This window comes from Python bivittatus, unplaced genomic scaffold, assembly GCF_059951505.1.
Source record: "Python bivittatus isolate LINGU-HERP-01145 unplaced genomic scaffold, Pbiv_v1 ctg000320_np1212, whole genome shotgun sequence".
Classification (NCBI taxonomy): domain Eukaryota; kingdom Metazoa; phylum Chordata; class Lepidosauria; order Squamata; family Pythonidae; genus Python; species Python bivittatus.
In genome coordinates, this window is record NW_028277052.1 from 7974773 (window position 1) to 8001185 (window position 26413).

A 26413-nucleotide genomic window follows, 5' to 3' on the forward strand; every position below is an offset into this window, starting at 1 on the left:
TTCATTCATAAAGTTTGGCAATCTTTATTCAAAAAGCAATAAAAATCAATAGTTAGGCTCAATCTCCACTAAAATGAGCAGGTAAGTGGTGACCAAGTTCTGGATCGAGGCTGCCTTCACCTGTCATTTCAAGAAGCAGTTTTCATGTCCCATTAAGGCCACCAACATTTTCAAAGTTGGGTAGAGGGAGCAAAAGAGGAACTTGACTTTTGGCTTTATTCACAGCTAAGTCATCTATATACAAGATTCTCTTGTGCAATTTGGTGCAGGCTAGAGAAGCATCAGCCAGAAATGGTCTCCGTTCTAAAAAAAACAGTTATAAAAATACACAGACAGAAGAGACAAAAGCAGAGGGAACAAATATTAAAAATCCAGATTGCAAAAAGAATAAAATTGAAGTCCAGACTGATCCAGGATCCATTACTTCCAGCACTTCCTTTCTTCTTGTCTTATTCAGAATCCCGTGTAGAAACATTACATTCCCACCAGCACGAGCCAAGAATTGAAAGGGACCCCTAATCATTCAATTCAACGTGGACATCATTAAAATGCGACACTAGCTGTACTTGTATGGGTGGCTCTGCCTGCTCAGAACCCAAGGGACCACCAGAGCTGCTTCTAGTATATTGGGAAACACCTTTGCCAAGTCCAGCATGAGCAAGACATCACTCAGGTGGAAATGGCACAACAGAACTAGAGCGATTCTTGAAAAAATATAACTCTGTTGACAGTTTCATGGCTGATCCTGTGTCTGTTTTGGAGATGGGGCCGCTGTCACAACTACAGTGGATACCGCTTTTGTAGAGCCAGACACTGTTCCCTGCTGGAGGTGGGAGGCTGGGACTGTCTGAATCCGCACCTGTCCAAAACAGAGCAATGAGATTAGAAATCCACCACCGCCACCGCAGAAAATATCAGTACCGCTCGGAAACTCTCATTAAACAAAATTTCTTACTGAAAGCTTGCCTCCCCCCACCCCCAAAATCCTCAGCCATCTCGGAAGCACTTTCTAAATGCACAAATAAAGGACACAAAAAAGTAACTGCAATTATCGGGTGATTATGGCATTTCAAAGCCAAGCCGTGATGACAAAGGAGAGTGAAGGGGGGCCCTTACCTGGGCAGCCTGGCCTTGCTGCTGCAGCTGCTGCAATTGCTGGGCAGTCAGGAAGCTCACTGGCTTGTTCCCGGCAATCAGTTTTGTTCCAGCTGGCATTGTGGTGAGGATGATATTTCGCCCCAACCCGCTAATGCTGTGGAAAGAAAGCCATCCAGAAGTCAGGGATGTACTGGGGGCAGGGGGAAACAGACTCTTTTTGCACTAGGCTGGCCTTTTCACATTGGTTACTGCAGCCTCCAGGTTCCCAATATCTTACATGAATGCCGGGAAGCATTCAATTTAACGCTGAGGTCTCCAAAGTTTTATTTAGCGAAAGCTGTTGTTTTGCCAAATTAGCAGCCTCTCCTTTAAAGGAAGAAGCTGCTGTTCATCTGCTTCAGGAAGAAACATCGCTGCCACCCTAGTAGGCCCTCTACCGAAAACCCTGTGTGTTCAAGATCTCAAACAGCTGAATTCTGCACGTTTCACTACAAAGGGTTTGGGGAAATGCAGTTGCCACGTGGCCGAGGGGATGGGCAGGAAATCCCCCTGTACTTTAAAGAGCAGCCAGACTTATGAAAAAATAATCACTAGTTAATTTTTCACTCTGGAAATTGTTATGTTCTAACTAGCTATGGATTACAGTTCAATAGCTACAGGAGCAGGTGTGAAGTTAACAATTTTAAAGGGAAAACAGGGATAGTCAAATAACGTTAAGAATGCCAGGACATTATGGATCATTCACTATCACCCAGGGGACTTAAAAAAACAACACCAAACTGAACAGTACTTAACACATTCAACAGGCAGAGGTTTTGCTCTACAAAGTTTTCAGTGGCTAAAGGAATTAGCATATTTCAGTACTTTCAATCCTTCTTTTATTGGATTTCCAGTGGCCTAATGACAGGCCATAGAAATTTGTTACTGAAGATTCCCAATTTCTCCTACATTACTCACTTGGCCCCAAGGTTGCCCTTGATGATGGGAGCAGTCACCACGTTCTTGCCTTTCACAGGCTGGCTTATGACCGAGAGGGGCACGGTGATTCGGGCAGGCAGCTTCCCCTAGGCAAAAAAGTAAATAATATGCAGAAATTATTTGTACCATTCCATCGGCCCTATAAATATCCAAAGGAAAGCGATACTCCTTCCCCCTGCAACCCTCCTCTCCCCCAAACTTCTCCTTTCTGCAGAAACAGACCATCACAATACATATAACCCCTGCACACAGCACTTGTAACAATTCCTAATGGCAGAAGAAAAACAGAAGAATAACAAAACAGAGAATTATCTACAACGCTGAGATTTTCCCATCTCGCGTAGTCTCTGGAGAATCTACATTACTTACCGGCTGGGAGGTGGATACCACAGTGGTGCTCACAGGGACCTGTCGCACAGTGGAGGTTCCTGTTCCTATAGTTATGGGTGTTCCTGCCGCTCCTGACACTACAGCGACTGCCTTGGAGACAGAAGCTGTCATGGTCGGCAGAGAAACAGCTGAGGTATGGACAGGGCCAGACACGCTCACAGAAGAAGGCGGCATCTGTTTGGCATGAGTGGCAACTGTAATTGTCTGGCCAGGTTTGGGAGGCATCACCCCCATCCCCTGCACAATCCTTATGGTGGCCGCTGGCTTGGCTTCTGAGGATGCCATTGTGGTCATGGCTTTGCCCTTCTGCTCTGCCATGGACATGCCTAGAGCAGGCATAAGTCTGAAGGCTGAACTGGCAGACTCCACTGTTTTCAAGTCCGGTGTCACTTTGACCACGGTTGGTCCAGCAGAACTTGGCGAAGCAGAGGTAGGTGTGCTGGTCTTGGCAGGAGAGTCCGAGGACTGGATGGGGCTTGACGTCACACGCAAGGTGGCACAGATGCCCTTCCCTGCAGTAGTGCTCCCAGCGGCAGTAGCAGTGCTGAAGAGGTCTTGAGTCAGTTTGACAGTGGTGACCTGCGATTTGGCCAAGGTAGCCATCATGTCTGGGGTGATGCGGAGAACCGTCTGCCCCTTGGCATCTGTGGTGATAGAGGACGGAGGCAAACGCAGAACATCCTTGCCTTGAATACGGAAGTTGGATGTTGTAAGTGGGAGGCTGCTCCCAGCCTGGCTTTTCATGCCCAGCTGTCCAGTAATAGCCACCTGCAAGGCAAAATAGACACTGATCTGAACTTCTGTTTAAGAAACACCAATTAATGCTGGTCGCGTTGTGTCTAGCCACACCAAGTAAGCGAGGCAGGTAGGTCAAACTGGTCATAAGAGTTGATAAGGAAAGTGAAAGTGTCTTTCAGTGATTAGAGCCTTTGCTCAGAGGTCTTTAAAAAAAAAACTGACAAATTAATAGGCAACAGGCCCACCACTCCAGCCTCTGTAGCCTCCTGATGTTTGTCCTGATGTTTATTTCCTACAGTTTATAATGCAGCTGTCAGAAGCCTGAATTTCCTCTTCCATTCTATCATCTCCCTCCTTCTGAGCTGTGTCTATTGGAAGGGCATGGAGTTATATACTGTATTTTATCTGCTTAGCATTTGAATGAATTTAAGAACTTAATAAATCAGGCATGGCTGGCGAGTTTCCCAGGGGTCCATGTGAGCAGTAAATTACCTGCAGTAATTTCTTAGCAGACTGCAGATCCTCACCTGTTTGATGATATTTTGGCCAGCAACATTCTGGAGGACAGCGGTGGATGAAGAGGAAGAGGATAAAGAGGAGGAGGAGGAGGAGGACAAAGAAGTAGTGGAAGGATTGGGTGCTGCACTGTTTGGAGAACTACTTGCTGGCTTGGGGGCAGGAGTAGGTGTTGCAGAAATTCCTGTCCCAGGGACACCAGCTGTTCCAGTTACAGCAACAGTTGTCCTCTGCACTTGGACTGGGCCGGTCTGAGCTTTCACTGGAAGCGTCACAACAGCCTGATGGGGAGAAAAAATCATCATCGCAACGACTGCACAGTATCTCAATGTCATTCCATTCTGTTTTAGGCTGCCTCGTATGACCAAAAATTTCAAGGTAGCCATCACTCACTATCCAAAATCACTCATGGGAATTCACATCTAGGCATTTTTGTCAGGACCCCTTTCCAGTCCAATGATATTTCATGTGCACTTGGAATAATTCTCCTGTTTCGTGATTTACCTACTTGAAGAAACAAATAGCACATCTAAGAGATGACTCAAGTCCATGACTCACTTCCATCCATTTTTTCCCTCCAATTCAGTTAATTCAACTGAATTCAGACAGAGATGCCTACACCTACGCATACTCAGTATTCTTTTTAGCACTGCAGAAGATGCAGCACAGAAAAGTCAAATGGCCCACATTCTACAAAGGAAGTTCCTAACAGCAGAAATCTCCTTTTGGAAATCTATTTGCTAGTAACAACATTCAAAGGTAGCTGGTTCAGAGGCTGAAGATCTCCTTTCTCTACAACTCCCCCATGGATGATCCAGACATTCAAAAAACACAAGATTTAAGAACAAGTCCCAGTTCTCTAACAAAGGGAGTGGAAAGAGAAATCTATCCATGAAAAACATAGGTTAAAAAAAGGCTAAAAATGAGATGGGATTCCTTCCAACAGAAGCTAAGAACCCTCCAAATCCTGTCTCCAGAGTACTTGCTAGTCCTAGAGCATTTTGCTCTTCCAAGCAAGACATCCACAAAAAAAATCATAAAAATGGAAGACTTTATGGTGTTAGTAGTTATTTAGGGACCTAGGTATTTAAACAGGGAACAGCTACACTGGTTCCTGTTTTCTGCTGGCACAAATAAAGGGGTGAATAATTTATTCAGATACCTTAGTTTCAATACATTGAATTATGCTGTGTACAACTCTTACTCAAAGATGTGAAATTACAGAGCTGACTCTACATTCAGTATTGGTGGAGAGATTGCTTGGGAGGAAGATTACTAACACCCGCCCCCATTCACACGTGTTACTCACCTGAGAGAAGACTTTGCTTTGCGCAGAAGTGGAAGGAACCCGGATCTGAGGTACAGACGCTAGAGATGGCTGCTGTTGTGCTACTGCTGGGGCTGGCTGAGATGGAGCGGGGAGGGTAGACTGAGCGGTAACCACTCGGACCTGTGGGAGGCCTGAGGAAGTGGTGTGGCTAGCTGTCCGCGGGGTGGGCAGCTGAGATCCAGGCTGTGCCTGCGTGTTCTGCGGGGTGGAGAGCAACGTCCCAAGCTGTGGCATGGTGGGAGAAGATACTAAAAGGATGCTATGCAACAATGAAACAGAACAAACAAACAAACAAAAAAATCCTGATGAATATACAAAAAATAGAACCTTTCTGCTAGAACACTCTTTCAATCAACAGAGTTCCAACTGGATCAAGTGTTTAAAACAGGGTGACATAATGCAGGTCATTCTTTTCTCAGAAAAACAGTAGTTCAATGAACAAATACTTTACCATCTGAAAGACTACTTGAAGACATTTCCCCAAATTACTTGGAAAGCCTGCCAATGTTTCTGTATTCCTCAAACCAACCAGACCACTTGAATCAACAATGTTTTCCGAACAGTCCCTATTCTTGTGCCGCCTGCTAAGCTAGGGAGGAATCCCCTGTGGAAGGCTATAACTTAGAAATCTGGCACAATTGGCCATACTTTCCCCCCTTTTTGTAGATGTACATTGCTTAGCACCCTATTAATCTCCTGCCCCTGCCTTATCCTTATCCTACCCATAGATATTTCCAACCCACTCCTACTTTTTATTAAGATGAACAAAAGTGTTACCTTTGGTTGGATTTTGCTTGCTCGGTTGCAACACAAGACAAACTCTTGCTGACCACAGAGACAGGAGGGGGTGAAATAGGCATCGCTGGCAAAGGAAGTGCGGCAGGTGTCACTGGAGTTGCAGGGGTCGGTGGCATGCTGGAATCACTGACGCTCAGCTGGCTGGGCTCAGAGCTGCCAGGGGTCACCCCTTTCGCTGAACTCTCCTTGATGCTGGATTTCTGCAAGGTCAATGAAAGAGCTTATTTCCTTGGAAGACCCACTGCATTCACCCCTGGCAATCTGGACAAGTTCAGGAGAGGGACGAAAACATAACTTCTAAAAAAGGGCTGCATTTCAGTGTCACAGCAAACGCTTGGGGTTCAGAACGCCCCTCTTGCAACCCCCGGCAACGTCAGATAGGACTGGGAAGACCAAGAAAGCTGCTACTAATCATTGCAGGCAGAACTCCACTAGATGGATCACTGAGCAGACTCAGTCTATATGAGCTGCCTACGCGCTCACTGGACAGTTTTAAGGAGGACAAAAAACAAGCAGCCATTCTCTGTGTGGTGAAAAGACAACAATTCCTGAAAGCATCACAACTTTCTATCCTTAGCCTATTGTATTGCCATATACAGAATGTTTTTCACTGGCTGTGTTTGCAACTTACCACATCATTCACAAGAGAAGTAAGATGCCGTAGTCCTGTTTGTGTCCCCGCCCACTCATACATGAGTGAACAAGCTATAGCTTCTATTTTTATTGCCCACCCCTTGTCCTATGTAGCTCAGGAGTAACTCAGAAAAGCTTGCTTTTACTTTTATTTACGTGTAGCTTCTTGGACCAGGAACTGAGGCTGACACTAATGATGATGGGAATGGTTTTTTTATGACCTCATCTATATGTCAAATCAAGTCTGCGAGGGAATGCAGATACATGGCTCTCCTTGGAATTCCCTTCTCCTAGAAACTCATCTTCCCGAACTTAGAATTGGTCCAACACATTTCATTTTAAGAATATGAACTACCTATTTGTAGCCAGGATTAGAACAGGATATGGTGGAAGAAACATCAACCCCTACACAAGCCTTCAGAGCAGGGCAGTAAATGATCCCTCTGAAAATCTCTGCCCCAAAGGCTACACCGGGAAACTTACTGTCTTTGCAGGAGGCTTTGGTTTCTGCTGAAGAGCCTTCTTGGCCTTCGCTGCAGCTGCCTGGGCCTGATGAATCCGCTCTGGAAGGAAGAATCAGCAGCAGTTCTCAAACAGATGCTAACAGAGAGACATGCACACCTACACAGCCCTTGTGTGATTTCAAGAATTCCCACTCTGCCAAGTGAGATAATTTGCTAGCCTAGAACAAGCAAGTCATACATGAAAATTACTAATGTTCTAAAGGCACTTTATGACCTCTGAAAGCCTGTTCCTACAGGCAGCTTTTATGTCTTTAACTTTAAATTATGAATATGAGAAAGCAATGGCTATTCAGGGAGAACAAGAGGAAAATTATATGTTCCCTCTCAGTAATGGCAGAATTTATAATAAACAGGGCAAAACATGTTTTTACTAGTAGTTCAGGATTGAGGGAGGGAGGGAGGGAGGGAGGGAGGGAGGGAGGGAGGGAGGGAGGGAGGGAGGGAGGGAGGAAGGAAGGAAGGAAGGAAGGAAGGAAGGAAGGAAGGAAGGAAGGAAGGAAGGAAGGAATCTAGTTTTAATACATTGTTTATATGTGGGGAACCCTACAAGCTGAATTGATTATATATTTACATCCAAATAGTTCAATTTGGGGAGCCAGAGACTTTCTTTATCATAAAGTGCAACAGCCAGCGTTTTTTTTTCTTCATTTCTATAATGCAGTGAGTTTTACATAACAAGATGTTCATGCAGCATGACTTTTCTTCATGTTTACAGCAAACGAGGAGGAGGAAGGAGTATTAGCTATGTTCACTGCCTTGAGTTATTTATAACAATAATAAAGGCGGGATAAAAAAATCTAAAAAAAAAAACACTTCACAATGTTACAGTGAATTGAATGTTTCGGACCCTCCAGCCAATACCTACCAAACTCCTCTTCACTCCTGTCTCGGTGGAGATATATCCATAATTTGCGACCAATATCGTATTTTACACAGGGATCTTTCTCATAGTGCAATCGATCTAAAGCGCCACTCACCACAGTGTTAACCTGAGAAAAGGATTCACCATGAAATAAGGGGTGCAAAAGACTTTAATTTAGAAGCCACCTATGGAAGTACAGGAAGGAATGTGCGTGTGGCATGAGAAATGTGCCCCACAAGAAGGAACTGGGTACCTAAACCATTCGAAATTGAGAGGCAAGATGGATGAAAAACACACACAGAGCTCTTTGGATATTCAGATCTATAGAAAACATCCCTTGTTAAGGCCTACATCATTTATGAATGCTTCCGTTCTAAGATAACCCTAGTTGCAGTAGCATATCCTATCCCTACATGTTATCACTTCTAGTTTCTGATTCAATATTCAAAATTTATAAAAGCATATTTTACAACTTCATCAGTTAATCTGCAGTTCTATTTACATTCTGCTAAACTACACCCTTTAAAAAGGATCACAATGTGTTGCTACTTTGGGTTGGAACAAACATATATATTTATGGGAATTCTGAGACACCAGTAATGTGGTTTGAACATATCCAGCTTACCTGAGCACTGGTGACATCAGGAGCAAGAAACTGGGAGTCCTTCAGAAGCTCACAAATTTCAGCACGAGTTCCCTCTCCATTTGGAAGACGGGCTGCCGCATCCCGAACTGAGACAGCAAGAAAGATCAAGCACAATCAAGGTCCCTACTGAATCCAGTACTGAAGTAGTAATTCTTGAACTATTCATGCCCCATTTATTTGAAGGCTTCCCCACTTCAGCTTGGGGCTCAGCTTTTCTCCTTTCCCCTAAAGAAATTTTCCAGGCAGCTATCTAGTTATGCAGACAATCCAGATTCCAAGAATAACCCTGAATTCATCTATAATTGCTTCCTTTTCATCTTTGGTTATGATCTCAACTTCTATAGCTTCCTTCTCTACATGGTAAATATGCTTTTCCACTCCTTCAAATGCAAATATATGACCAGTTCTGTTTCCTGTAAAAACACTGAAATCTTCTTGCCTATTTTGGGGCCAAGAAGTGATTTCCTGCTTTCAAGCCTTCTAAGGTTATACTAAAGTGACACAAGAAGATGGGTCTCTTTATGTCCTCCTTTTGCTATCTGTTACTCAGGACCTGATGAATCCTGGTAGAGAAAATTATTCCTGGATTATACTTTCTACAATAGAGAGCAAGGCTTCAACTCTGGTATCTCCCGTTCCAAAAAGCTATCTTGGGAAAGGCCTTTGTCTCAGGGACTGAAGAGCTACTGCCAGGCACAGTAGATAATGCTAAGCTATATGTTCAAATAGTGTTTCTCTCTCCCCCGCCCCCGAAGCATTATTACGCATCTGGCTCTCCCCTGGAGCCTTATTTATTTATTTATATTTATTTACTGTATTTATACAGTAAATAAATATAAATTTACAGCCACCCATCTCACACAAAGTGACTCCTCTTAAAAAACCTTAAAGCTATGAGGCTACTTTGCATTGTCAAACTACATGTTCAACTCGCTATCTCCTCTCAGCATGTGGTTACTTGATAGCCAAGTTCTTTTATTTGCTGATTTCAAAAATTAAACCTGGAATCATAATGTATTAAGGACCATTTTATCCCACCATTCAATAGACAATTTTCAAGATGGCTTCACAGCATGGTTTGACACTAGAAACAAATTAAATTCTACCCTGCTGCCCATTTCCTCCCACTGCAAAATTGAATGGGCACATATGGAAACTCATTCTCTCTCTCTCTCTCTCTCTCTCTCTCTCTCTCTCACACACACACACACACACACACATACACACACATTGCAGATGAAAACTTACCAAGAGACAATATGGTGACATACGCAGGTCTGTCTGACCGCAACAGAGAATGTTCCCGGGGTTTGTTTAGAGAGGTTTCCTTATCAAACACTCCTTTCACGGGGCCCACTACTGACTCGAAGCCATGCATGCAGAAGGTAAAAGCTTTGTGAGGTTGGCTGTACCGATAACGCTCCTGCAGACATAGAAGAATGAAGGACACCCAACTGAGAGATTCACAGAGGAGGACAGCAGAACAATATCGGTAAACATCTATGGTTAACTCCATTTTTGGCTTTAGTCAAGGCAATGCTCAGATGAAGACAGATCAAGAAGGACAACTGGTCATATTTAAATAATGCAAATGGAGCATATGCAGGTAGAAACCTCTCTCTGCCGTAAAAGCTACACTCAGCTGAATTTGGAGCACTTCCAGGTTTAATGTTGCTTGATAAATGTAATGAATAATGGATAAAGAGTGAAGGGAAAATTCAAGTACTGTATAAAAGAGAAGTACTTGACAGCATGACATTTTGATTCTGAACTCCTAGCATTATCTTATAATTGGCCGCCAAAAATTATACAATCTAACTATTTTATCTGAAGTGCTCATAAGAAAATATCCTATTTGTTTTCATTTGAAATTCCAGGACTTTGCTTACAGTGATCAGCAGGATTTAATCATGTGCTTTTAACATTTCCATAGGTAGTATGTGCAATGTAGTTGATGAACAACGAACACTCATAATGTTGATGCCATTAATGAGGGCAAAATTGAACTGAGACAGAGCAATGGTGCAGTGGTTCTTAAACTGGGGGTAATTATCCCCAAGAGGGTAATTTGGGCATATCCTGGGGGTAACAAAGCAATTTATAATTGCTTGTTTGTGAGTCAAGAACCAGTTTGGGATTGTTGCTACCAAGATGCTTGTGTAAAACAAGAGAGTCTGGGTTTTTTTGTGGAGTTAATGACATTATTTGAGACTGGGAAAAGGGGTATTGGGTCAAACAGTAAGAACCACTCCTGCGGCGGGTGCTGACTGAAAATTTTTTCAGATGTATCTGAGGCTGAATCCTTGCTATCTTTACCTGTTCCTGGAAAACTCGTTTCTCTTCTCCAGTGCTAGGCCGGACTACGTAGTCAGTCCTTCTGAAACAGACAACAGCGTGAGACTCAATGAACGTAATATGACTGCAGAGAAGCTCAAAACAAGCTTCTGCAATATTCTGAAAGGTAACACATATGGGTGGAAAAATTATATTAAACTTTCACACATTTATTGGTTGGGTCTTCAAATTGCTGTCCGAGTTCCTCCCTAACAAAAAAAGAAAGAGAGAGAGAGAGAGGGAGAAAATATCTAGAAATCAAGGTTATCTCACAAGTTCTAATGCAGTGTGTTTGCAATATTTCTAGAGAAATATGTTAATCTTCCTCAGGATTACCTTAGCAATCTTTCAAACAGAAAGGCCATACAAAAGGGAAAAATGGGAAATTAAATATATAAACTAGCAAATGCATATGCACATTAAACAGCTAAGTGGACATCACGTATTTGCCTCTTCTTACTCCCTTTCAATCTTAACATTCGCTAAACATTCTGTTTATCTGCCCCCATGTTTTATTTCCATCATACACTGTCTTATCACATTCAGCAAATAACCTTCAAATCTATAGTATATTCACACAGGACATTCCATAATTCACTCCTACTCAGCTTATCATATGCTTTTTCAAAATCAATAAACATACAATAAACTTTCTTTCTCACATTGATATATTTCTCAACTAAGTGAAGAGCAAAAATCTGGTCTGCCACACACATGCATTAAGCTGCACTGTATTTCCCAAATTTTGCTCGGTATCACTTCTTTGTAACCTTTCAGTGAGGATTCTGCCAAATACCTTTCTATCCCCCTCTCATTTTTGCACTTATTTTTTCCTGTTGTTCCCTTTCTATATGGAACAGTATCAGCAAGTCCTAGGACAAAGCAGTTTCCAGAAACACACCATTTTGCTCTTGCTCAACTTAAGGCATTTCCAGTAATTTGAGACATTGTGATGATAGTGATAGGAAGAAGAAAAATGCAACCTTCTTTATGATCTTGGAACCCTAGTCAGAGAGCAGAAGGAAGATGTAATTCCTCCCTGTTCACCTAGGCATCAATGTAGAAGAGTTATGAGGTCAGTCCAAAGACTGGAACACCACAACAGCACCTGTTTCGCTGACTCAATTTTTCTGACTGTGCAAAGACAGTTCCATTCCAATTTGGAGCCACTGCCACATTTCCCAACCAAAAATGTTAAGAATATAGCACTGAACCAATCCAAAGACAAAACTCTTCAGTGGAGCACACAGGCAAGATCTCACAAGCAACACACAGGAGGAAAGAACTTCCTGCTAATCCCCACTTTATGAAAACTGGGGTTTTTCCCTTTTTGAGAGTCTATCTCACATTCTCACTGTTTGAATTCTGTTCCTGCCTTGTCAAACTGACAAAAATGGATGAAAAACCATAGTGTTGAAGTGCTTTCAGGATTTCTCCCAGGCTAAGATATAATTATCTTGGAAAGTCAAAACAGGTAAGTGGCCAGCAGTGAGAAAGAGCCTAAACCATACAGTGAATTTCTATATCTGAAGAGGCCGTCCCTGTTTCAAAATACAGGGATTCACTGAAATGCATTTTAAAACCTGGAGCATGAACACAAAAACTCCAGCAGGTGACAGTTTTTATACAAACACATTTGGCTACATCTGCCTAATTAACTTTGTTTTAAAGATCTTAAGAGCGTCAAATCTTTACTTGAAAAAGCCTAGAATGGCTCTACCACTCTGCTATACCTTATATTCCAATGATCCAATCTGTTCCTTCCAAACTCCTAAAAGCTGAAATATGAACTTTAAAAAGATATTTAAAGATCTTAACCAACTCTATGTCCATTTATCTGCTATCAATGTTTATGGCATACTGGCTTTTTTGAAAAAAAAATGATTTTGATTTTTGAGTGTTTAGCTTTCCCTCACTGCAGTATTGTTAGGGCATGTAGACTTCACAAACTAAAGTGTGTTGCGGAGAGAATAACCATGTCATTGGCATTAAGAGCATTGCTGTTGGTCTCACGTGGCTTTAGGGAGTGAAATTGCATTTTAGTCAAAGCCAGTCATAAAGCTTTCAGATAAATGTTAAATAGTAAAGCAGCCGGAAGATGACCCTACTTTGCCCACTTCTGAATACAGATTTCAGTCAGCAGATGTAGCAGCCCAAATCATCTAACTTGTACTGAGATTTTTTCCATACAGCATTTTTTAATCAAGAGTAGCAGCTTCCAATCAATCAAGGGAGAGTAAATCGAGGGAGAATGGACCACATCAGCATATTCTCTGTAAACAGGATGACATTATACTTCTCTTGCATGTATCAAACCAAGAAGCTTTTTAATCAGAAGCAACTACCTTAAGCAGCAACTGAGGTTTTGAAAATGAAAGACATTCAGTATGCTACCATGACAACACAAGTTAACCAACATATGACTGAAAATCTGGCAAAATTCCTTCTATCTTTCATATGTTAGCCAACATTTTACAGTAAGAAATAAATTAACATTGATGATGATGGGGAAACTCTATCTCTCTTTTCTTTTCTTTCTTTTTTTGCAGCTGTTCTGGCTGGCTCATTAACAGTAATGTAAATCAAAAAAGTTAGTGCCAGTCAGAGAAAATAACTTGAAATATATGCAAGCCAATTTTAGGAAATCTAGAAACCAATTTTGGGCATTATGAACACAACAGTGCCTATCATACTTTTAAGCATCTCTGATAACAGAGAAACATTTATTTGGATACGTGATAATTAATGAATACAAAGTATATAATTCTAAATTATTCTTAAATAAATTACTGGACATTTATATTCTATGTGTGGTGGGTTTGTGAATTAATATAGCTTTAGAAAATCATTAATCAACAAACAGAAAAGACAACTACTAATAATATATTTCTAGCTCCTTTGATTTTTTAAAAATTATATTTACCTTTAAGAATTACTAATTAGTAACAGAAGCGTGAACATTCTTGGACTGTATTTAGTGCTGACTGTTAAGATGGTATTTTAAAGTTTAGGTAAAGTTTGATTTTTGAAAAGATTTCTGAAATCCATAAATACTCACACTCGGGGAATTGGTGTAGTAGCATCTGAACTGTCTTCATTGTCCTGACAAAGAGAAAGAAAGACTATGAAACATGATGGTTAAGCCAGCTGGACTTGCCCCAGGTTGAAATAAATATCGCACCTTGAAGAAAGCTTGGTCTTTTGTCTCCAACCAAAGCTGGAAGAGGGCTGCTAGCTCCTTCTCGTGGTCTTGGGAAGAGCCTGGAGAAGAGAAAGAGCCACACAGATTACCATTGACCACTAAGGCCTACACTATTAACAGCAGCACTGAAGATGCTGGGGTACCCCACCCTCCATCACTTAATTCCTCTGGTATAAAGAATGAAAAAGTGTGGAAACTGTAAAATTAGTATTTATTTCCATCTCAACAGAAGTTAGGAAGGATGACCAAGTAAATGATACAAAATGCATGCTGGGTACTGGGGATAAACAAAAAGAGAAAGGAAGAATTCAAACAATGGTAATTTTTGTGTGGGGGGAAGCTAATGAGATGGGAAAAATCAAAAGAATAACCAAAGAGTCTCAGAGAGGATACTGGTGCAAAAAACCAACTCAAAAGTTGGTGCAGAGAAAAGAGGTTCTGCTCTGTGCAAAAAAACAAAACAAAAACAAAACAGAACACCCCCAACGAATAAAGCAGGACTGAACTGGAGAAGAAGCTTCCTAGACTAAGTTTGCCGATACAAGATGCCAATCCTGTGACAGCTATCTCAGGAATATATACGTATGTGCACAAGAAGCACATCTTTTTATCTAAACACATTAGAGCATGAACATACAGCTGTAAGGATAATGGAACAGCCTTCCAAGGAAGAAAGCTTCTGTTAGCTGTACATTTTCTAACTGGAATCTAAATGGCTCATTAGTCTAGATGACAAGATTTAATAAGAAGGATGGAGAAGGCAGCTTTGCTACTTTACCTATCAATTTCCACTGCTGAGTTTTTTCCTTGAATTCAACAAAAGGAGAAAAACTGGAAGAAGCATCTGTAACAAAAACATTTTTACTATGACATGACTGTAATAGATTTTTCTATAATTCAGACTGTAGCACTGGATTAAAGTTCAACCTACGGAAAATGCAAGGTTCGATCAATGCTTGTTAGCATTCTTCTATAAACTGTCCTGCGTGCCCTAGCGAAAGACTTTGTAACTGAATCTATGGATTTCTATCCTAGTATGAACTGTAGCTAGATGCCTGACTGTACTTAGGAAGTCTGTATTTTCCATTACAAAGCAATCCACAAGAAAAATGTCTATTTAAAGTCTGGCATGGAAATGAAAAACTATGGATTTTAGTACAACACAAAATTGGAAACGTATAGCACAACTCTTACATGCATAAGAAATTTTTTATTTGCGAAAAATTTCCTTTAGATCCAAACAACAGTATCTAAGGCCACACAGATCTGACAACATGAAACACCCAGATAAAAAAATACTGTCAATTATTTTTTATCATGTGGATTAAAGTTTTGAAGAAAGTTCTTCAGGTTGTTTTAACTGAATGAATCTGAAAGAGAGAACAGTACGACATCCACAAGGTCTGTATTCTGAAAACAGCTATCCTTTGACATTAAGTGGCTGGTATCAAAAAATCAGGACAGATTAAATATGAGCAGCTTCTGACCCAACTGGATAAGCAACACTTGTTTGTAAGCCACCATAAAAGCCAATTTACTTAAATTCTTGTTGAATGTCAAGAAGGCAACCTTTCTACATGCTGGCAACTGCACCCCTTTTAGCTTTAATGGAATCATTTATTTTGGATGGTATCCAGAAAAAAAAAAAGTGACTCACCTCTGCTGACTCCAGTGAGATACTGCAAAGCAGGTAAAACCAGTTCTGACCAGTTGGGGGCAAAGGAGAACCAGCTGTTTAATGTGCTGGCAGGAGAAGACTGCCAGTCCATGACTTTATCTTCAAGCTGAACAAAACAAGATGAACAGCTGGGATTTATATGGCTTGCAAAAGCTGTCAATGGCCTGCCATTCGATGTGAAGCTGGGGGTCATACATGGCTAACTGAACTGCCAAGCTATGACTGCCTCTCAAATAGTTATAGACTTTGTTTCCTCCCAGAGTACTAGTTGACTTGCAGGAGCACACATGTGCAGCAATAATCATGAAAAATAAATAAATCATCCAAGCCATATTAGTGGGACCAGTACTTTAAATATCCCAAATAAATATAGCTCATTCAAATCACCACAGAGCAAATAAAATCAGAAAGTCTTATACCCACAGGAAGGGATATTTATTACTTATTAATTCAATTTTTGATGCTGCCTGACTCGCATTGGCTAAGTGGAAGCCACAATGTTGAAAACTGTTCTTGGGGGTGGGGGAGGAGGAAAGAGGAAAGGCAACCAACACAAAATGAATCCATGAATAAATTAATAAATACAGAAGGCTGACCCTAGAATTCTAGCCTGAATAATTCCAATTCCAGAAAGGCATCTTGAGGAGATGTGACAACATAAACTCTTACCACTGAGAGACTAGCAGGCCCCTCTAACAACAGGATCTCGAGAAGCAGAGAAAAGAAGCTGGAAGAGATTTCATTTACTCCAAGACACGGCTTGATGTCTTCAAGAGGCCTTGGAAAGAAGGTAGATTTATTTTAACATAATTAAAGTACTCGGGTACCATGACCATCATAGTACTTAGATATATCATTCTGTGTTCAAAGCACTGTCACATATATTATTCCAGATATCCAAATATGAAGTGTCTCAATATTGCAGTTTGGGAGAGCTGTTCAACCTCAGAGGTTACCTAACAAATGTGTGACTGGGCCAATTATATATCAGAATATTCTTCCCCTCCTGCTTCCCTTACTGACCCAAAATTTTCTACCAGCATGCTTAGGTGCTTTTTCAGTGATGATCTGTAACTCTAAAACAAGAGAATCCCTGTGCCTTACTATAAATCATAATTTTTATTTGACAACATTGCAACTTACAACAGATTACTTGATGCATAGCATATTGAGTTTGAAACTTTGCTAGTGCAAGCAAAAAGCTTGCATGTTGTTCTGATTAATCTTAATGTGGCTAGAACTAGCTTCATTATAACTATAGTTTATCTTACATTTTGAGGAATTACATATACAATGCCATTCTCTTTGGAAACAACTTACTCTTCTTTAACAGATGGGAGAGATGGAGGATCCCACAGGGGAGGAATGGGGGAGGGACCTTGAGAAACAGGAGGAATCCCTTCAGGGTTGCCAAGAGATTCAGAGAAATCTTCAGCTTCAGATTTAATCACTTTTAACTTCTTTTTCTTTTTCTCCTCCTTTTCCTTCACCTTCTTTTTGAGGACAGCAAGGTCAAATAAAGCTTTTTTTAAAACAAGAGAGAAAAAAGATACACTTAGCTACATGGTTTTTAAAAACAGTCCTCCTGATGAAATAATATAGAAACGTAAGTATTGCTACTATCTTTTCTGCATCAAGAATTAAAAAACCCTTTACATTAATCATATACCTTTACACCAGGGTTCCTCAACCATGGCAACTTTAAGATGGGTGGACTTCAACTCCCAGAATTCCCCAGCCACAAGCTGGGGAATTCTGGGAGTTGAAGTCCACCCATCTTAAAGTTGCCATGGTTGAGGAACCCTGCTTTACACTATGCATGCTTATTTGGAAGCTGATTCTAAGTTCAGTGGCACTTATCCCCAAATAAACATGCAAATAGCTGCAGCTGTAACTGTACATAACAGCTGTGACTGTACAAGTCTATGGGGTTACAAACGTTCTGGGATTTTTGAAATCGTTACAACAACTGTGTAACAAGTGACCCATCGTTGAAAACCAGCAAGAGTTCAGAAAATTAGTTGCTCACATCACAACACAAACTGAAAGGCCAATCGGGCACATGGAAATGTATTCCCTGCATCTCAACCGACCCGCTACAAAATTGGAAAGACCAAAAGTGTAACACATATTGCTGCTCCATTCAGAAAATCTTCCTGTCATCTTTTCCTTCTCTCTTCATACCTTGGAACAATGGGCTTATCCTGCTGCAAGGCAGTGCTTGCACCAATACTGTAACTATACCAGGCAGATCTAAGAGTTTAAAGAAAAATGTTTTTAATACTGCTAATACTTTAGTACAGGGCTTTTAGTTGAAAGTTCCAGGAAATTGGGGTGATAAACTAAAGAGATTACATACACTCAAGATAGCTTCTGTTTTTTGCATGAAGATACACAGCCTTTAATTCTCACGGATCTTTTCGGAGAAAGGTAAAAACTCTCCATGTCAGTTACTGATAAGGCATAAGTTTGCTGCATCTGATTCACTGACCTGCCAAAGATCCCTTCCTGCCGGCATTCACACGGGTCATGATGTCATTCAGAGTCAAGTCCCCTGTCATGAGATCTGGGTGATTCTATGCAGAAGAAAGGGAGAGAGAGAGAGAGAGAGAGAAAAAAAATCAGGTTTATAGCAAAAAGAAACCTGCAAGAAAAAACACCCTATTTTTTGTTGTACTTTGCTAGCAACTAGGTCTGTACAGGCTGAGTTTTGCTCCTCACACCAAATTTAGGTTGGAACCCTGTATATATTTATGAGAGAGTAAGCCTCATTCAACACAGTAAGATGTTTGAGTACATATTAGCAGGAGAAAAAGGAAGGCAGACTGTTAGTGTCCTCCTTTGCTACTTTAAACGGTGCTAATAACTAAATATTAAAGAGCCAGTGTCTCACTGGCATTAACTTACAGGTTGGCGCTTGCGCTTTTCATGGTGTTTCTTCAGCATCATCTTCAAGCTATTCTCACCGAAATCCAATTTATCTGGTGGCAAACAAGCCCAATATTATTAAGACGATGCTGTGAATCTATTTACATAAAGTGATATTACAATACATATTATAATGTATATATAATACTATACATTATACATAGTATTTATAGTAAATACTATACTATTAAAAGTATAGTAGTAATTGTTTACATTGTTATATTACACCTCTACCTTCAACTGTTCTTCTTCAGAAGGCATTGTTCATAATTATTGCCTTTTGACAACAAAACTCCAGTCAGTTGCACAACCTACCAGGTTAAAATAGCCTTGCCAGATGGATTAATTTATTGACAGCACCTAGCCAACCTCGGCTGATCTGAAAAAGCTAAACAGGGTCAGACCTGGCTATACTTGGATGGGAGATCCCCAAGGCTGTAGGCTAGATTGAGAAATTGAAAAACATCCTGGAAGGAAGGCAATGGCGAAACACTTCAGTACTGTTACCTAGAATCACCAGAAGTCAAAGTCAACTCAGAGACTTCACATAGACAAAAGGCTCTGGCCAAGCTAGGCAGCAGCACCTGGTTAACTCTGGAAGGGTAAGCAGAGTCAGGCCTCATTAGAACTCAGACCGGAGAGCAGCAAATATACCACAGCTGTAGGCTGGACGGAGAAGTCCAAACACATCTCCTAGAAGAAGGCATGGACAAACCACTGCCCTGCTACTGCCAGGGGAATGCCATGGACATGAAGTCGCTAGGAACCACGTTGACGTGGAACAGGACTTTACCACGTAAGTATTGACATTTCACTTTTCTAAGCAAAAATGCATCTCTGAGGCTTAAAATATTACACTGTTATGTGCTTTTAAAAAATGTAAAATTATGCTTATTTTGGGGCAGGCAAACAACAGCCTAATTAGCCTTCATATTTCTCTTAAAATTGTCCACTGTCCCTCACAGAATAAGAAAAAATGCTTTTGCAAAAGAAACAGCTTTTTTTTTTTTAGAAAACCTAGAAAACCTAGTTTTAACGATTATAATAAAAATAAATATCTTGCACAATTTTACTGTGCAGAACATTTTCAAGGTGGGTTAGGATACAAAACCTGCTGTTTTCATGTCTTGGGTTGATAACGTGGGTATCACTCTGAGAGGAACAGTAGGACTTGAACAGTGGGCTGGAGAAGTTGGAATCCAGGAACTCAAATCTGAAATGCAGAACAGTCAGGTTTCTAGAGGGATACTGAACAGATCTCAGCACACAATTGTTTTCCTAAGCAGTAGACACAATTACCTATTTAAGTAACTTGACACTCTGACTTCTTTAATCAGAAAACTTAGAACAATATAGGTACCTTTAAAAGACCACAAGGTAACAAGAATTGTTAAGTTAAATCTATTTCTAGCTGTAATTCTAAGGAAACTGTGTCATTGTAGTAAATTGATTGCAACAATGGAAATAACAACATTCTTCAAAATAAATAATGTTCTATAACCATAACTTTGGTTGAAAGACATGCTGAGAGAAATAGCCTAGAATAAGATCTGGCCATATTTCCTAAGCAGAACAGAATTTAAGTAAATAGTACTGCAAGGTACCAACATGTGAAGAACCCTGATCAAAAAGCACTTCCTGTCTTAAACACATGAAAAACACTATGTGTAGACAACTTCAGCAAATACACTTAGAATTAAATATCTTAGCCCTGAATATATCAAATGCTGCTGACAACCCAATTTTAAAATCTTGCAAGAACTGCAAGTTTAAGATGGTACATAGTAATCCTTATCTCAACCTGGTACCTTCCAGATATGCAGGGATTGCAATTTCCAATCTTTAGTTATACTGGCTGAAATTATGGGATTTGAAGTCCAAATGCCCCCACTGATTAATTATGTAATATCATATATTACAAATTTCCACTTTCATGTTCTTTTATCAGTTTATATTTTCAGTGGATACTATATTAGCAAAGAGTTCCTAGACTCTTCTCTATCTGAAGGTTTCAATTAATCCCAAGAATCCACACTAGTACCTTCTTCATCAGAAGATAGGGTGGTGTCTCCACATTCTTCTTTAACCTCCCTGAGGATTTTAAGGTATCGCTGATGTGTTCGTCTATCTCGTTCTTCAGCAGCATAAGCAGCTGCGGAATATTTTCTCTTCACGGCCAGATCTTGGCCCCCTTTCCTAGCAAGTTCTAAAAGATGCTGAAAGAGACACAGTGAAAAAGGCAACTCCAGATGCTACAGCACCATTAAGTCTGCAGATCTAGTTTAGCTGTTTTCGATATCTAGAGTTCTATGAGGTAACGGGTGACCAATCCTAACTACAAATACAGGGTTTAAGATCTACATTCTGTACCCCATAATTGTGTCTTCTAATACTTACATTCCGGGAGGCAAGAATCTGTTTCAGCAATCGATAAAAGTACTGCTGCTGGGAGCTGAGGTAGCGCTTATACTGGGACTTGAAGCAAAGCTGTCTGTATTTCACCACCTCAGGATTGAAATGTCCATCTATAACAAGAACACTAATGTTGTTACTGGTTGTTTTTTGTTTGTTTTTTGTTTGCTTAATCCTAGCAACAGGTGAAGGAAGGACTGTTACAAAGAAAACTGGCATTTTTAAGGATCCCAAACATACTGCATAATTTCTGCATAAACAAATAAGGACACAAGTGACTTGATGTTTCTCCAAGTCAAAACTCCCATCCTTTAGAAAAGCCAGAATCAGCAGCACTGATGTTACTGGAAAGGGCTGGGCCATTGTTGGGTTTTAAGGAGGGAAATGGGAGCAAGGTGCTCCCATTCCCATCCTAAAAGTCACCCCAAATTCCAAGGAATGTGTCAAACATTCCGCTGCTGAAATTTGGACATTTTATCATTACATTCTTGCAATATGACCTTAAGGATACACATGACTGCTCACCATCAGTGTATGTAATGGCTTGTGGGAAAGACCTTGGGAGACTGGGCAAAGAGACACTGCCAAGGGGATGGCCAGATAAGAGACAGCATAGCCCACAGCTGGACAGCGGGCAGGGCAAGGGGCTCATAAGAGACCCTTCCTAGTTTCTCAGGCTGTAAAGGAGATGGGGGAGAATAGTACTTTCAGACTTGCCAGATTCTGTCAATGTAGCTTTATAATAAAGTAGCTCATCTGGTCTTGTTTCCTCTCTGGTTTGCCCCATGAGGCCAACAGTGTAAGGGTCAATGTGTGGGACTGGGAAGCTCCAAGTTTAAGATCACACACTTTTTCAGCCAACCTCCTTCACAGACGGGGTGTCCACAGGGTATGATAAAAAAAAAACCTCAAGGTAGCAGCAGTGACAATGTGACTGAAGCTCCACCTGTTTATGTGTGTGTCACAGAGTGTTTGTTGTGGGAATAAAATTAGGTCTCATATAAGCTATCCTGAGCTCTCAGAATAAAGGTGGGATATAAATGAATGTAATAACAAACAGCATACATCATCTGCACTTAGAGCACATGGGAACACTTTAAACATTAAGCACTATGTTCAACTTTATGCAGCAGTTCATATAAAGGTTATTATAGAAAACTAGCATTTTTCTATTTTAGTTACTAAAAACTCATCATCTTACATTTGTGATGCTTTTGCAACTAGATTTATTTATCTTCTGTATTTATATAGCTGCCCCATATAAGAATGGTTCATAAGTGTAATTTTAAAATACAAGATAAAACAAGATAAGCCGTTAAAGCTAAACACAAAGTTGAGTTCTAAAGTGTATGTTAAAACCGTCACTGACCCCGGAAGAGTTTTTGGGCAATATGAAGTGGGTTTCCAAATCGGAAATTCTCTCCATTAAACAGGGACAGGATAAGATTATTCTGGTATTCAGGGTTGTTTTCTGGAAAGCGGGGCAAAAATTTTTTCAAATGTTCTCGTTGTGAATCCATCAATACTTCCTGCCAGGTTGAAAGACTGACAACTTCAAAGAAGATCTCAGGCTACAGAAAATATAACAGAATAAGATATCAGAAAAGGATTTTTTTCCCTCATTTTAAAAAATTATATGCTGCCTATTCCCTTAGCAGCTCTGGGCAGCTTGCAAAGATACAATAAAATATCCATGAAAACATGACAAATATAAACTAAAACAGGAGTGGCAGAAGTATGAGTGAATAAATTTGTTGTGAGCTCATTCCTAAACAGTAGTTAGGAGAGGCTTGCTTCAGTTGCAGTTTGTTCCCTAATATGAGCCCCACAATGGAGAAAGCAGAATTGATTCTTGACGTCCAACATATCTGGGGCAGGACACACAAGATGTGTCCCACGGGTTCCTTCAGAATGCAGGATGAACTGAGTAGGAGATGTGGTCTTAGCTTGGGCCTCTAATTCTGGCAGAGGGAAAGGTACTATACAAAAGCCAGATTCAAGCCAAATGCTCAATTAAGTCGTCTTATAAGAGGATTTTCTAAAGAAGCTTTGGAAGCACAGTTATTTGTTTTGTACAAATAAAAGAAAAAGCCATCACATTCCTTTTTTGAACAATCAATTCTATTTTGATGAAGTGCGGAAGACTTTACATCACCATCCATATTCAACAGCAGTATACTTGCATTCAGGATGCTGTGCACAGGTAACAAAGGACAGCTTTCTATTTGTACCCTACTTGAATTTTTTTAGAGGTACCAGAAGAGTCACCAATAACAGTCAGAGAATTATACTAAAGAAATAGGCACTTGGTCTTTTTTACCCAAGCAGTTATTCTAATGTCTGGTCCTTTCCCTGAATTTGCATGTGATTCTAAGAAGAACACAACACAATTTAGACAAGGGAAAAGTGATCCTGCTTCACTATATGATCCTGATCCAGTTACTGATTCACAAAAATGTTTGAATATTTCCTGATTAAATTACAGAATACTTCATGACTACCATTTCTGATTTAATCTTTCCGAAGATAACTATGATAATTGTTCAGTTCATATATTGTTTTTGTGACTTGGATGTCTACTCACATCTTCCAAAAGATCTTCAGGAAGGCTAATGCGTATGGATCCCAGCATGCAATCCTCCATAATTTGGGTGCCATTTCCTTCCCCAGTTGGCCCCAGTTCCAGTGGATCAGTGAGCATATGATCCAGAGAATCCATTGTTCATACACCAATGAACCACTTGAACAAAAAGAAACTTATTATAATTCAAAAGCTATTTTTGCAATCCAATTTATCGGAACACGAAAAAAAGATATACTGTACGTTCCTTGTTGCAGTGCATTACATACATTCAGTTCTTTGTCCATCCCTTTTTGCAAAGTTTTTTGCAGCATTAATATCTACTTTTCCTTATCACCCTTTATTCCATGCCCCCCGGAAGAAGTTCATACCACAGAAAAATGTAATCTGGCTCCTTATATGGACCACAGAAAGAGTAATTGTTTTCTTTTATCTTCCCTGTCAGATTAAAAGAAGTTCAGCTACTCCTCACAGCTGCCCTGGGACTGAACATCTTAAGGACTGTGACAGTTCTTGCTCCACCTGTCTGTCAAACAAACAAGAACCCAAAACTGCTAGCCAAGGAAGGGAAATTAGCCTGAACTGCATATTGTTTACTGCTTCTTTCTGGACTTAAAGAACTGATCTTCTCCCTTTGCCTTTTCTTGATATTCCCCAACCCTTGCGTATGTCACCCTTTTAGATGAGATGATGTTTTGAGCTTCTTTGAGAGATAAGACTTTCCCAATAAGGGTAAAAATGCGTTAAATAAGAATGAAAAAGCAAACAGCAAGCATGCCTCCATGCATTTTCCAGGTTCTCTGTTCTCTTTCCCCCATTGGTAAGGGAGAAAAAGAAGAGAAAGAAAACAGTAAAATGCAAAGTACCCATAGTTACCTGTGACATTTTTACAAGACTGATCTGAGATTAAGTAACTATTTAGGACAGAATATATATTCAAAAGTTAATTTTATGCACGCGTAATAAATTTCATATCAGAACTGCAGTGTTCATTTGAAACTGAAATACACAAATAATGACTGAAAACGGATCTCTTACCTTGGAACTTTTATTTGGTGTACTACAACCCATGAACATTAGTTAAAGAGGGAAGAAAGAGGCTCATAGCTGCCATCTGAAATACGCTGATCCTGGAAAAATAAAATGATTGTTCATTAGCAACATTATCCTCTAAAACTTTTTATTTTATTGATTGAATCATGTCAATACAATTCTATTTCTAATGAATGTGTTAAGTACTTCTCAAAATTTTGCACATTAGGGCTTCACAATGGATGAGTGGGAAACACCTGTCTTTGCACAACCCCAGGACACTCCAATGTTACCTATCTGCCCAATGCTGCAACCCCCTATCTTCTGTGGCTTATTCATCTAGATCAGCCTTTCTCAACCAAGCTTCCACAAGAAATCGCGATTGAAAAAAAAAATCATTTTTCAAACTTTGTTCACTGTGCAATGCTAGTGCTCGCAGCGGTGGGAGTTTTTCCATGGCCCAACTCAGCTGCCAGCTTGCTGCTTTGCAGTTGTTGTAAATGTAAAACATGGTTGATATAAACTAGACATGGACTGTATTATGAAGTTTTCGTATTTTATTTTTAATGTTGATGGAGGGGTTCCCTGACAGCTGAACATTATTTCAAGGGTTCCTCCAGGACGAAGAAGTTGAGAAAGGCTGATCTAGAACAGCCAACCATCCAGACAGCCTTTGGGAGAGTAATTAGTAGAGCAGCAACAGAGGGAGGCCATCCACACCAGCTGAGGGCCCTGGCTGGCAGAAGCGGAACAGAAAGCTGAGGGATTCCTTCGATGTCCATCCCGCCTTGCTCTCCTGCAAGGGCAGAGTCCCAACAGACCCCTCCTCCTCCTCTTTCTCATCTGCTTCCTCCTCTTCCTCTTGCTTTTCCTCTTCTTTTCTTCTTCTCATCCGCTTCTTCCTCTTCCTTCTCCTTATCATCATCATCGGGCCCACTGGGTCACCCCACCAAAGCGCAGGACGACGACGGGCCTTCGTGCAGGAAGCCAGCCGTCCAAGCCACGACTGAGCACGGACTCTTTCATCCACCGGCGAGATAAACTTACACACAGGAGGGGTAATAACAGCCATGATAACGATGACGACAGAGGTCGCAGCTGACAGTCAAGGGGACCTTTCGCAAGTGGGGAAGGGGGGGCGGGGATCGGGGGAGGAGACCGACGCCCTCGCCCCCCTTCCCCACAACTCATCCCGCCCAGATCTCCCCCTCCCCAGATCCCACCCCTCCTGCGCCCGGCGTCACCTCAGCAGCCTGCCGGCGACTGCGCGGCCTTCCTCCGCTCGCCCTCCCCGCCGGCTCCGCCTGCCCGCGCGCCCGCCTCCGGCATTCCGCTTCCAGGTCGCTGCGGGGGATGCGGCGGCGGCGGCGGCGGCGGCGGCGGCGGCGGCCTCGCGCGGATTGGGGGCGGCGTGGACGAGGAGGGGAACGCGCATGCGTGCGACTAGGCCGCCCTCCTTCCACGAGCGCTCCAGTCTCGGGGCTTTCAAGGCGAGGACGCGCCGCGGTCCGGGAACGCCTCCTCCTCCTCCTCGCGAGGGCCGCGGAGGAGCCTGCGCATGCGCGGCACGCTGAATGCTCGGCGGCGGCTTCCTTGTACGCCGGGCTTCGCCTCGCTCCCGCGTGCGCGCGTTCCCCTTGCGCAGGCGCGGGCTTGGCTTCCCCGCGCTGGTCCTTGCGGAGCTCTGCAGGGAAAGCGACGGCCGTGAATTTCAGCGAGGCGCCTTCCTCGCT

The 26413-nt window shown here is 41.4% G+C and overlaps 1 protein-coding gene and 1 long non-coding RNA gene across 3 annotated transcripts in view; one reads left to right on the forward strand and one right to left on the reverse strand.

Annotated features, from left to right (window-relative positions):
- The window catches only part of LOC112541540 (uncharacterized), a 29436-nt gene extending 4743 nt beyond the window's left edge, over positions 1-24693 (forward strand). The window contains exon 3 of the long non-coding RNA XR_015795842.1: positions 24094-24693. This is a non-coding gene — a long non-coding RNA (uncharacterized LOC112541540). The remainder of the gene's footprint in view (positions 1-24093) is intronic.
- On the reverse strand, positions 1-25972 carry NFRKB (nuclear factor related to kappaB binding protein). 2 transcript variants are annotated; one of them, XM_088139037.1, is made up of 27 exons: positions 25925-25972; positions 24687-24778; positions 23652-23807; positions 22437-22638; positions 21053-21180; positions 20697-20871; positions 19767-19868; positions 18635-18708; positions 18219-18303; positions 17048-17249; positions 16397-16505; positions 15707-15833; positions 14828-14893; positions 14029-14108; positions 13906-13949; positions 10830-10887; positions 9762-9936; positions 8493-8599; positions 7871-7994; positions 6965-7044; positions 5828-6048; positions 5030-5309; positions 3732-4001; positions 2446-3234; positions 2056-2162; positions 1117-1252; positions 1-859 (listed from the first exon to the last, which is right to left on the reverse strand). In XM_088139037.1, exons 3-27 carry the CDS (start codon positions 23784-23786, stop codon positions 734-736), a joined length of 4002 nt encoding a protein of 1333 aa, XP_087995163.1. In that variant the 5' UTR covers positions 23787-23807; positions 24687-24778; positions 25925-25972; the 3' UTR covers positions 1-733. The 2 variants fall into 2 exon arrangements, with proteins under 2 accessions (XP_087995163.1, XP_087995162.1); XM_088139036.1 differs by having other exon boundaries at positions 10830-10890.
- Between the last annotated feature and the right edge of the window lie 441 nt (positions 25973-26413).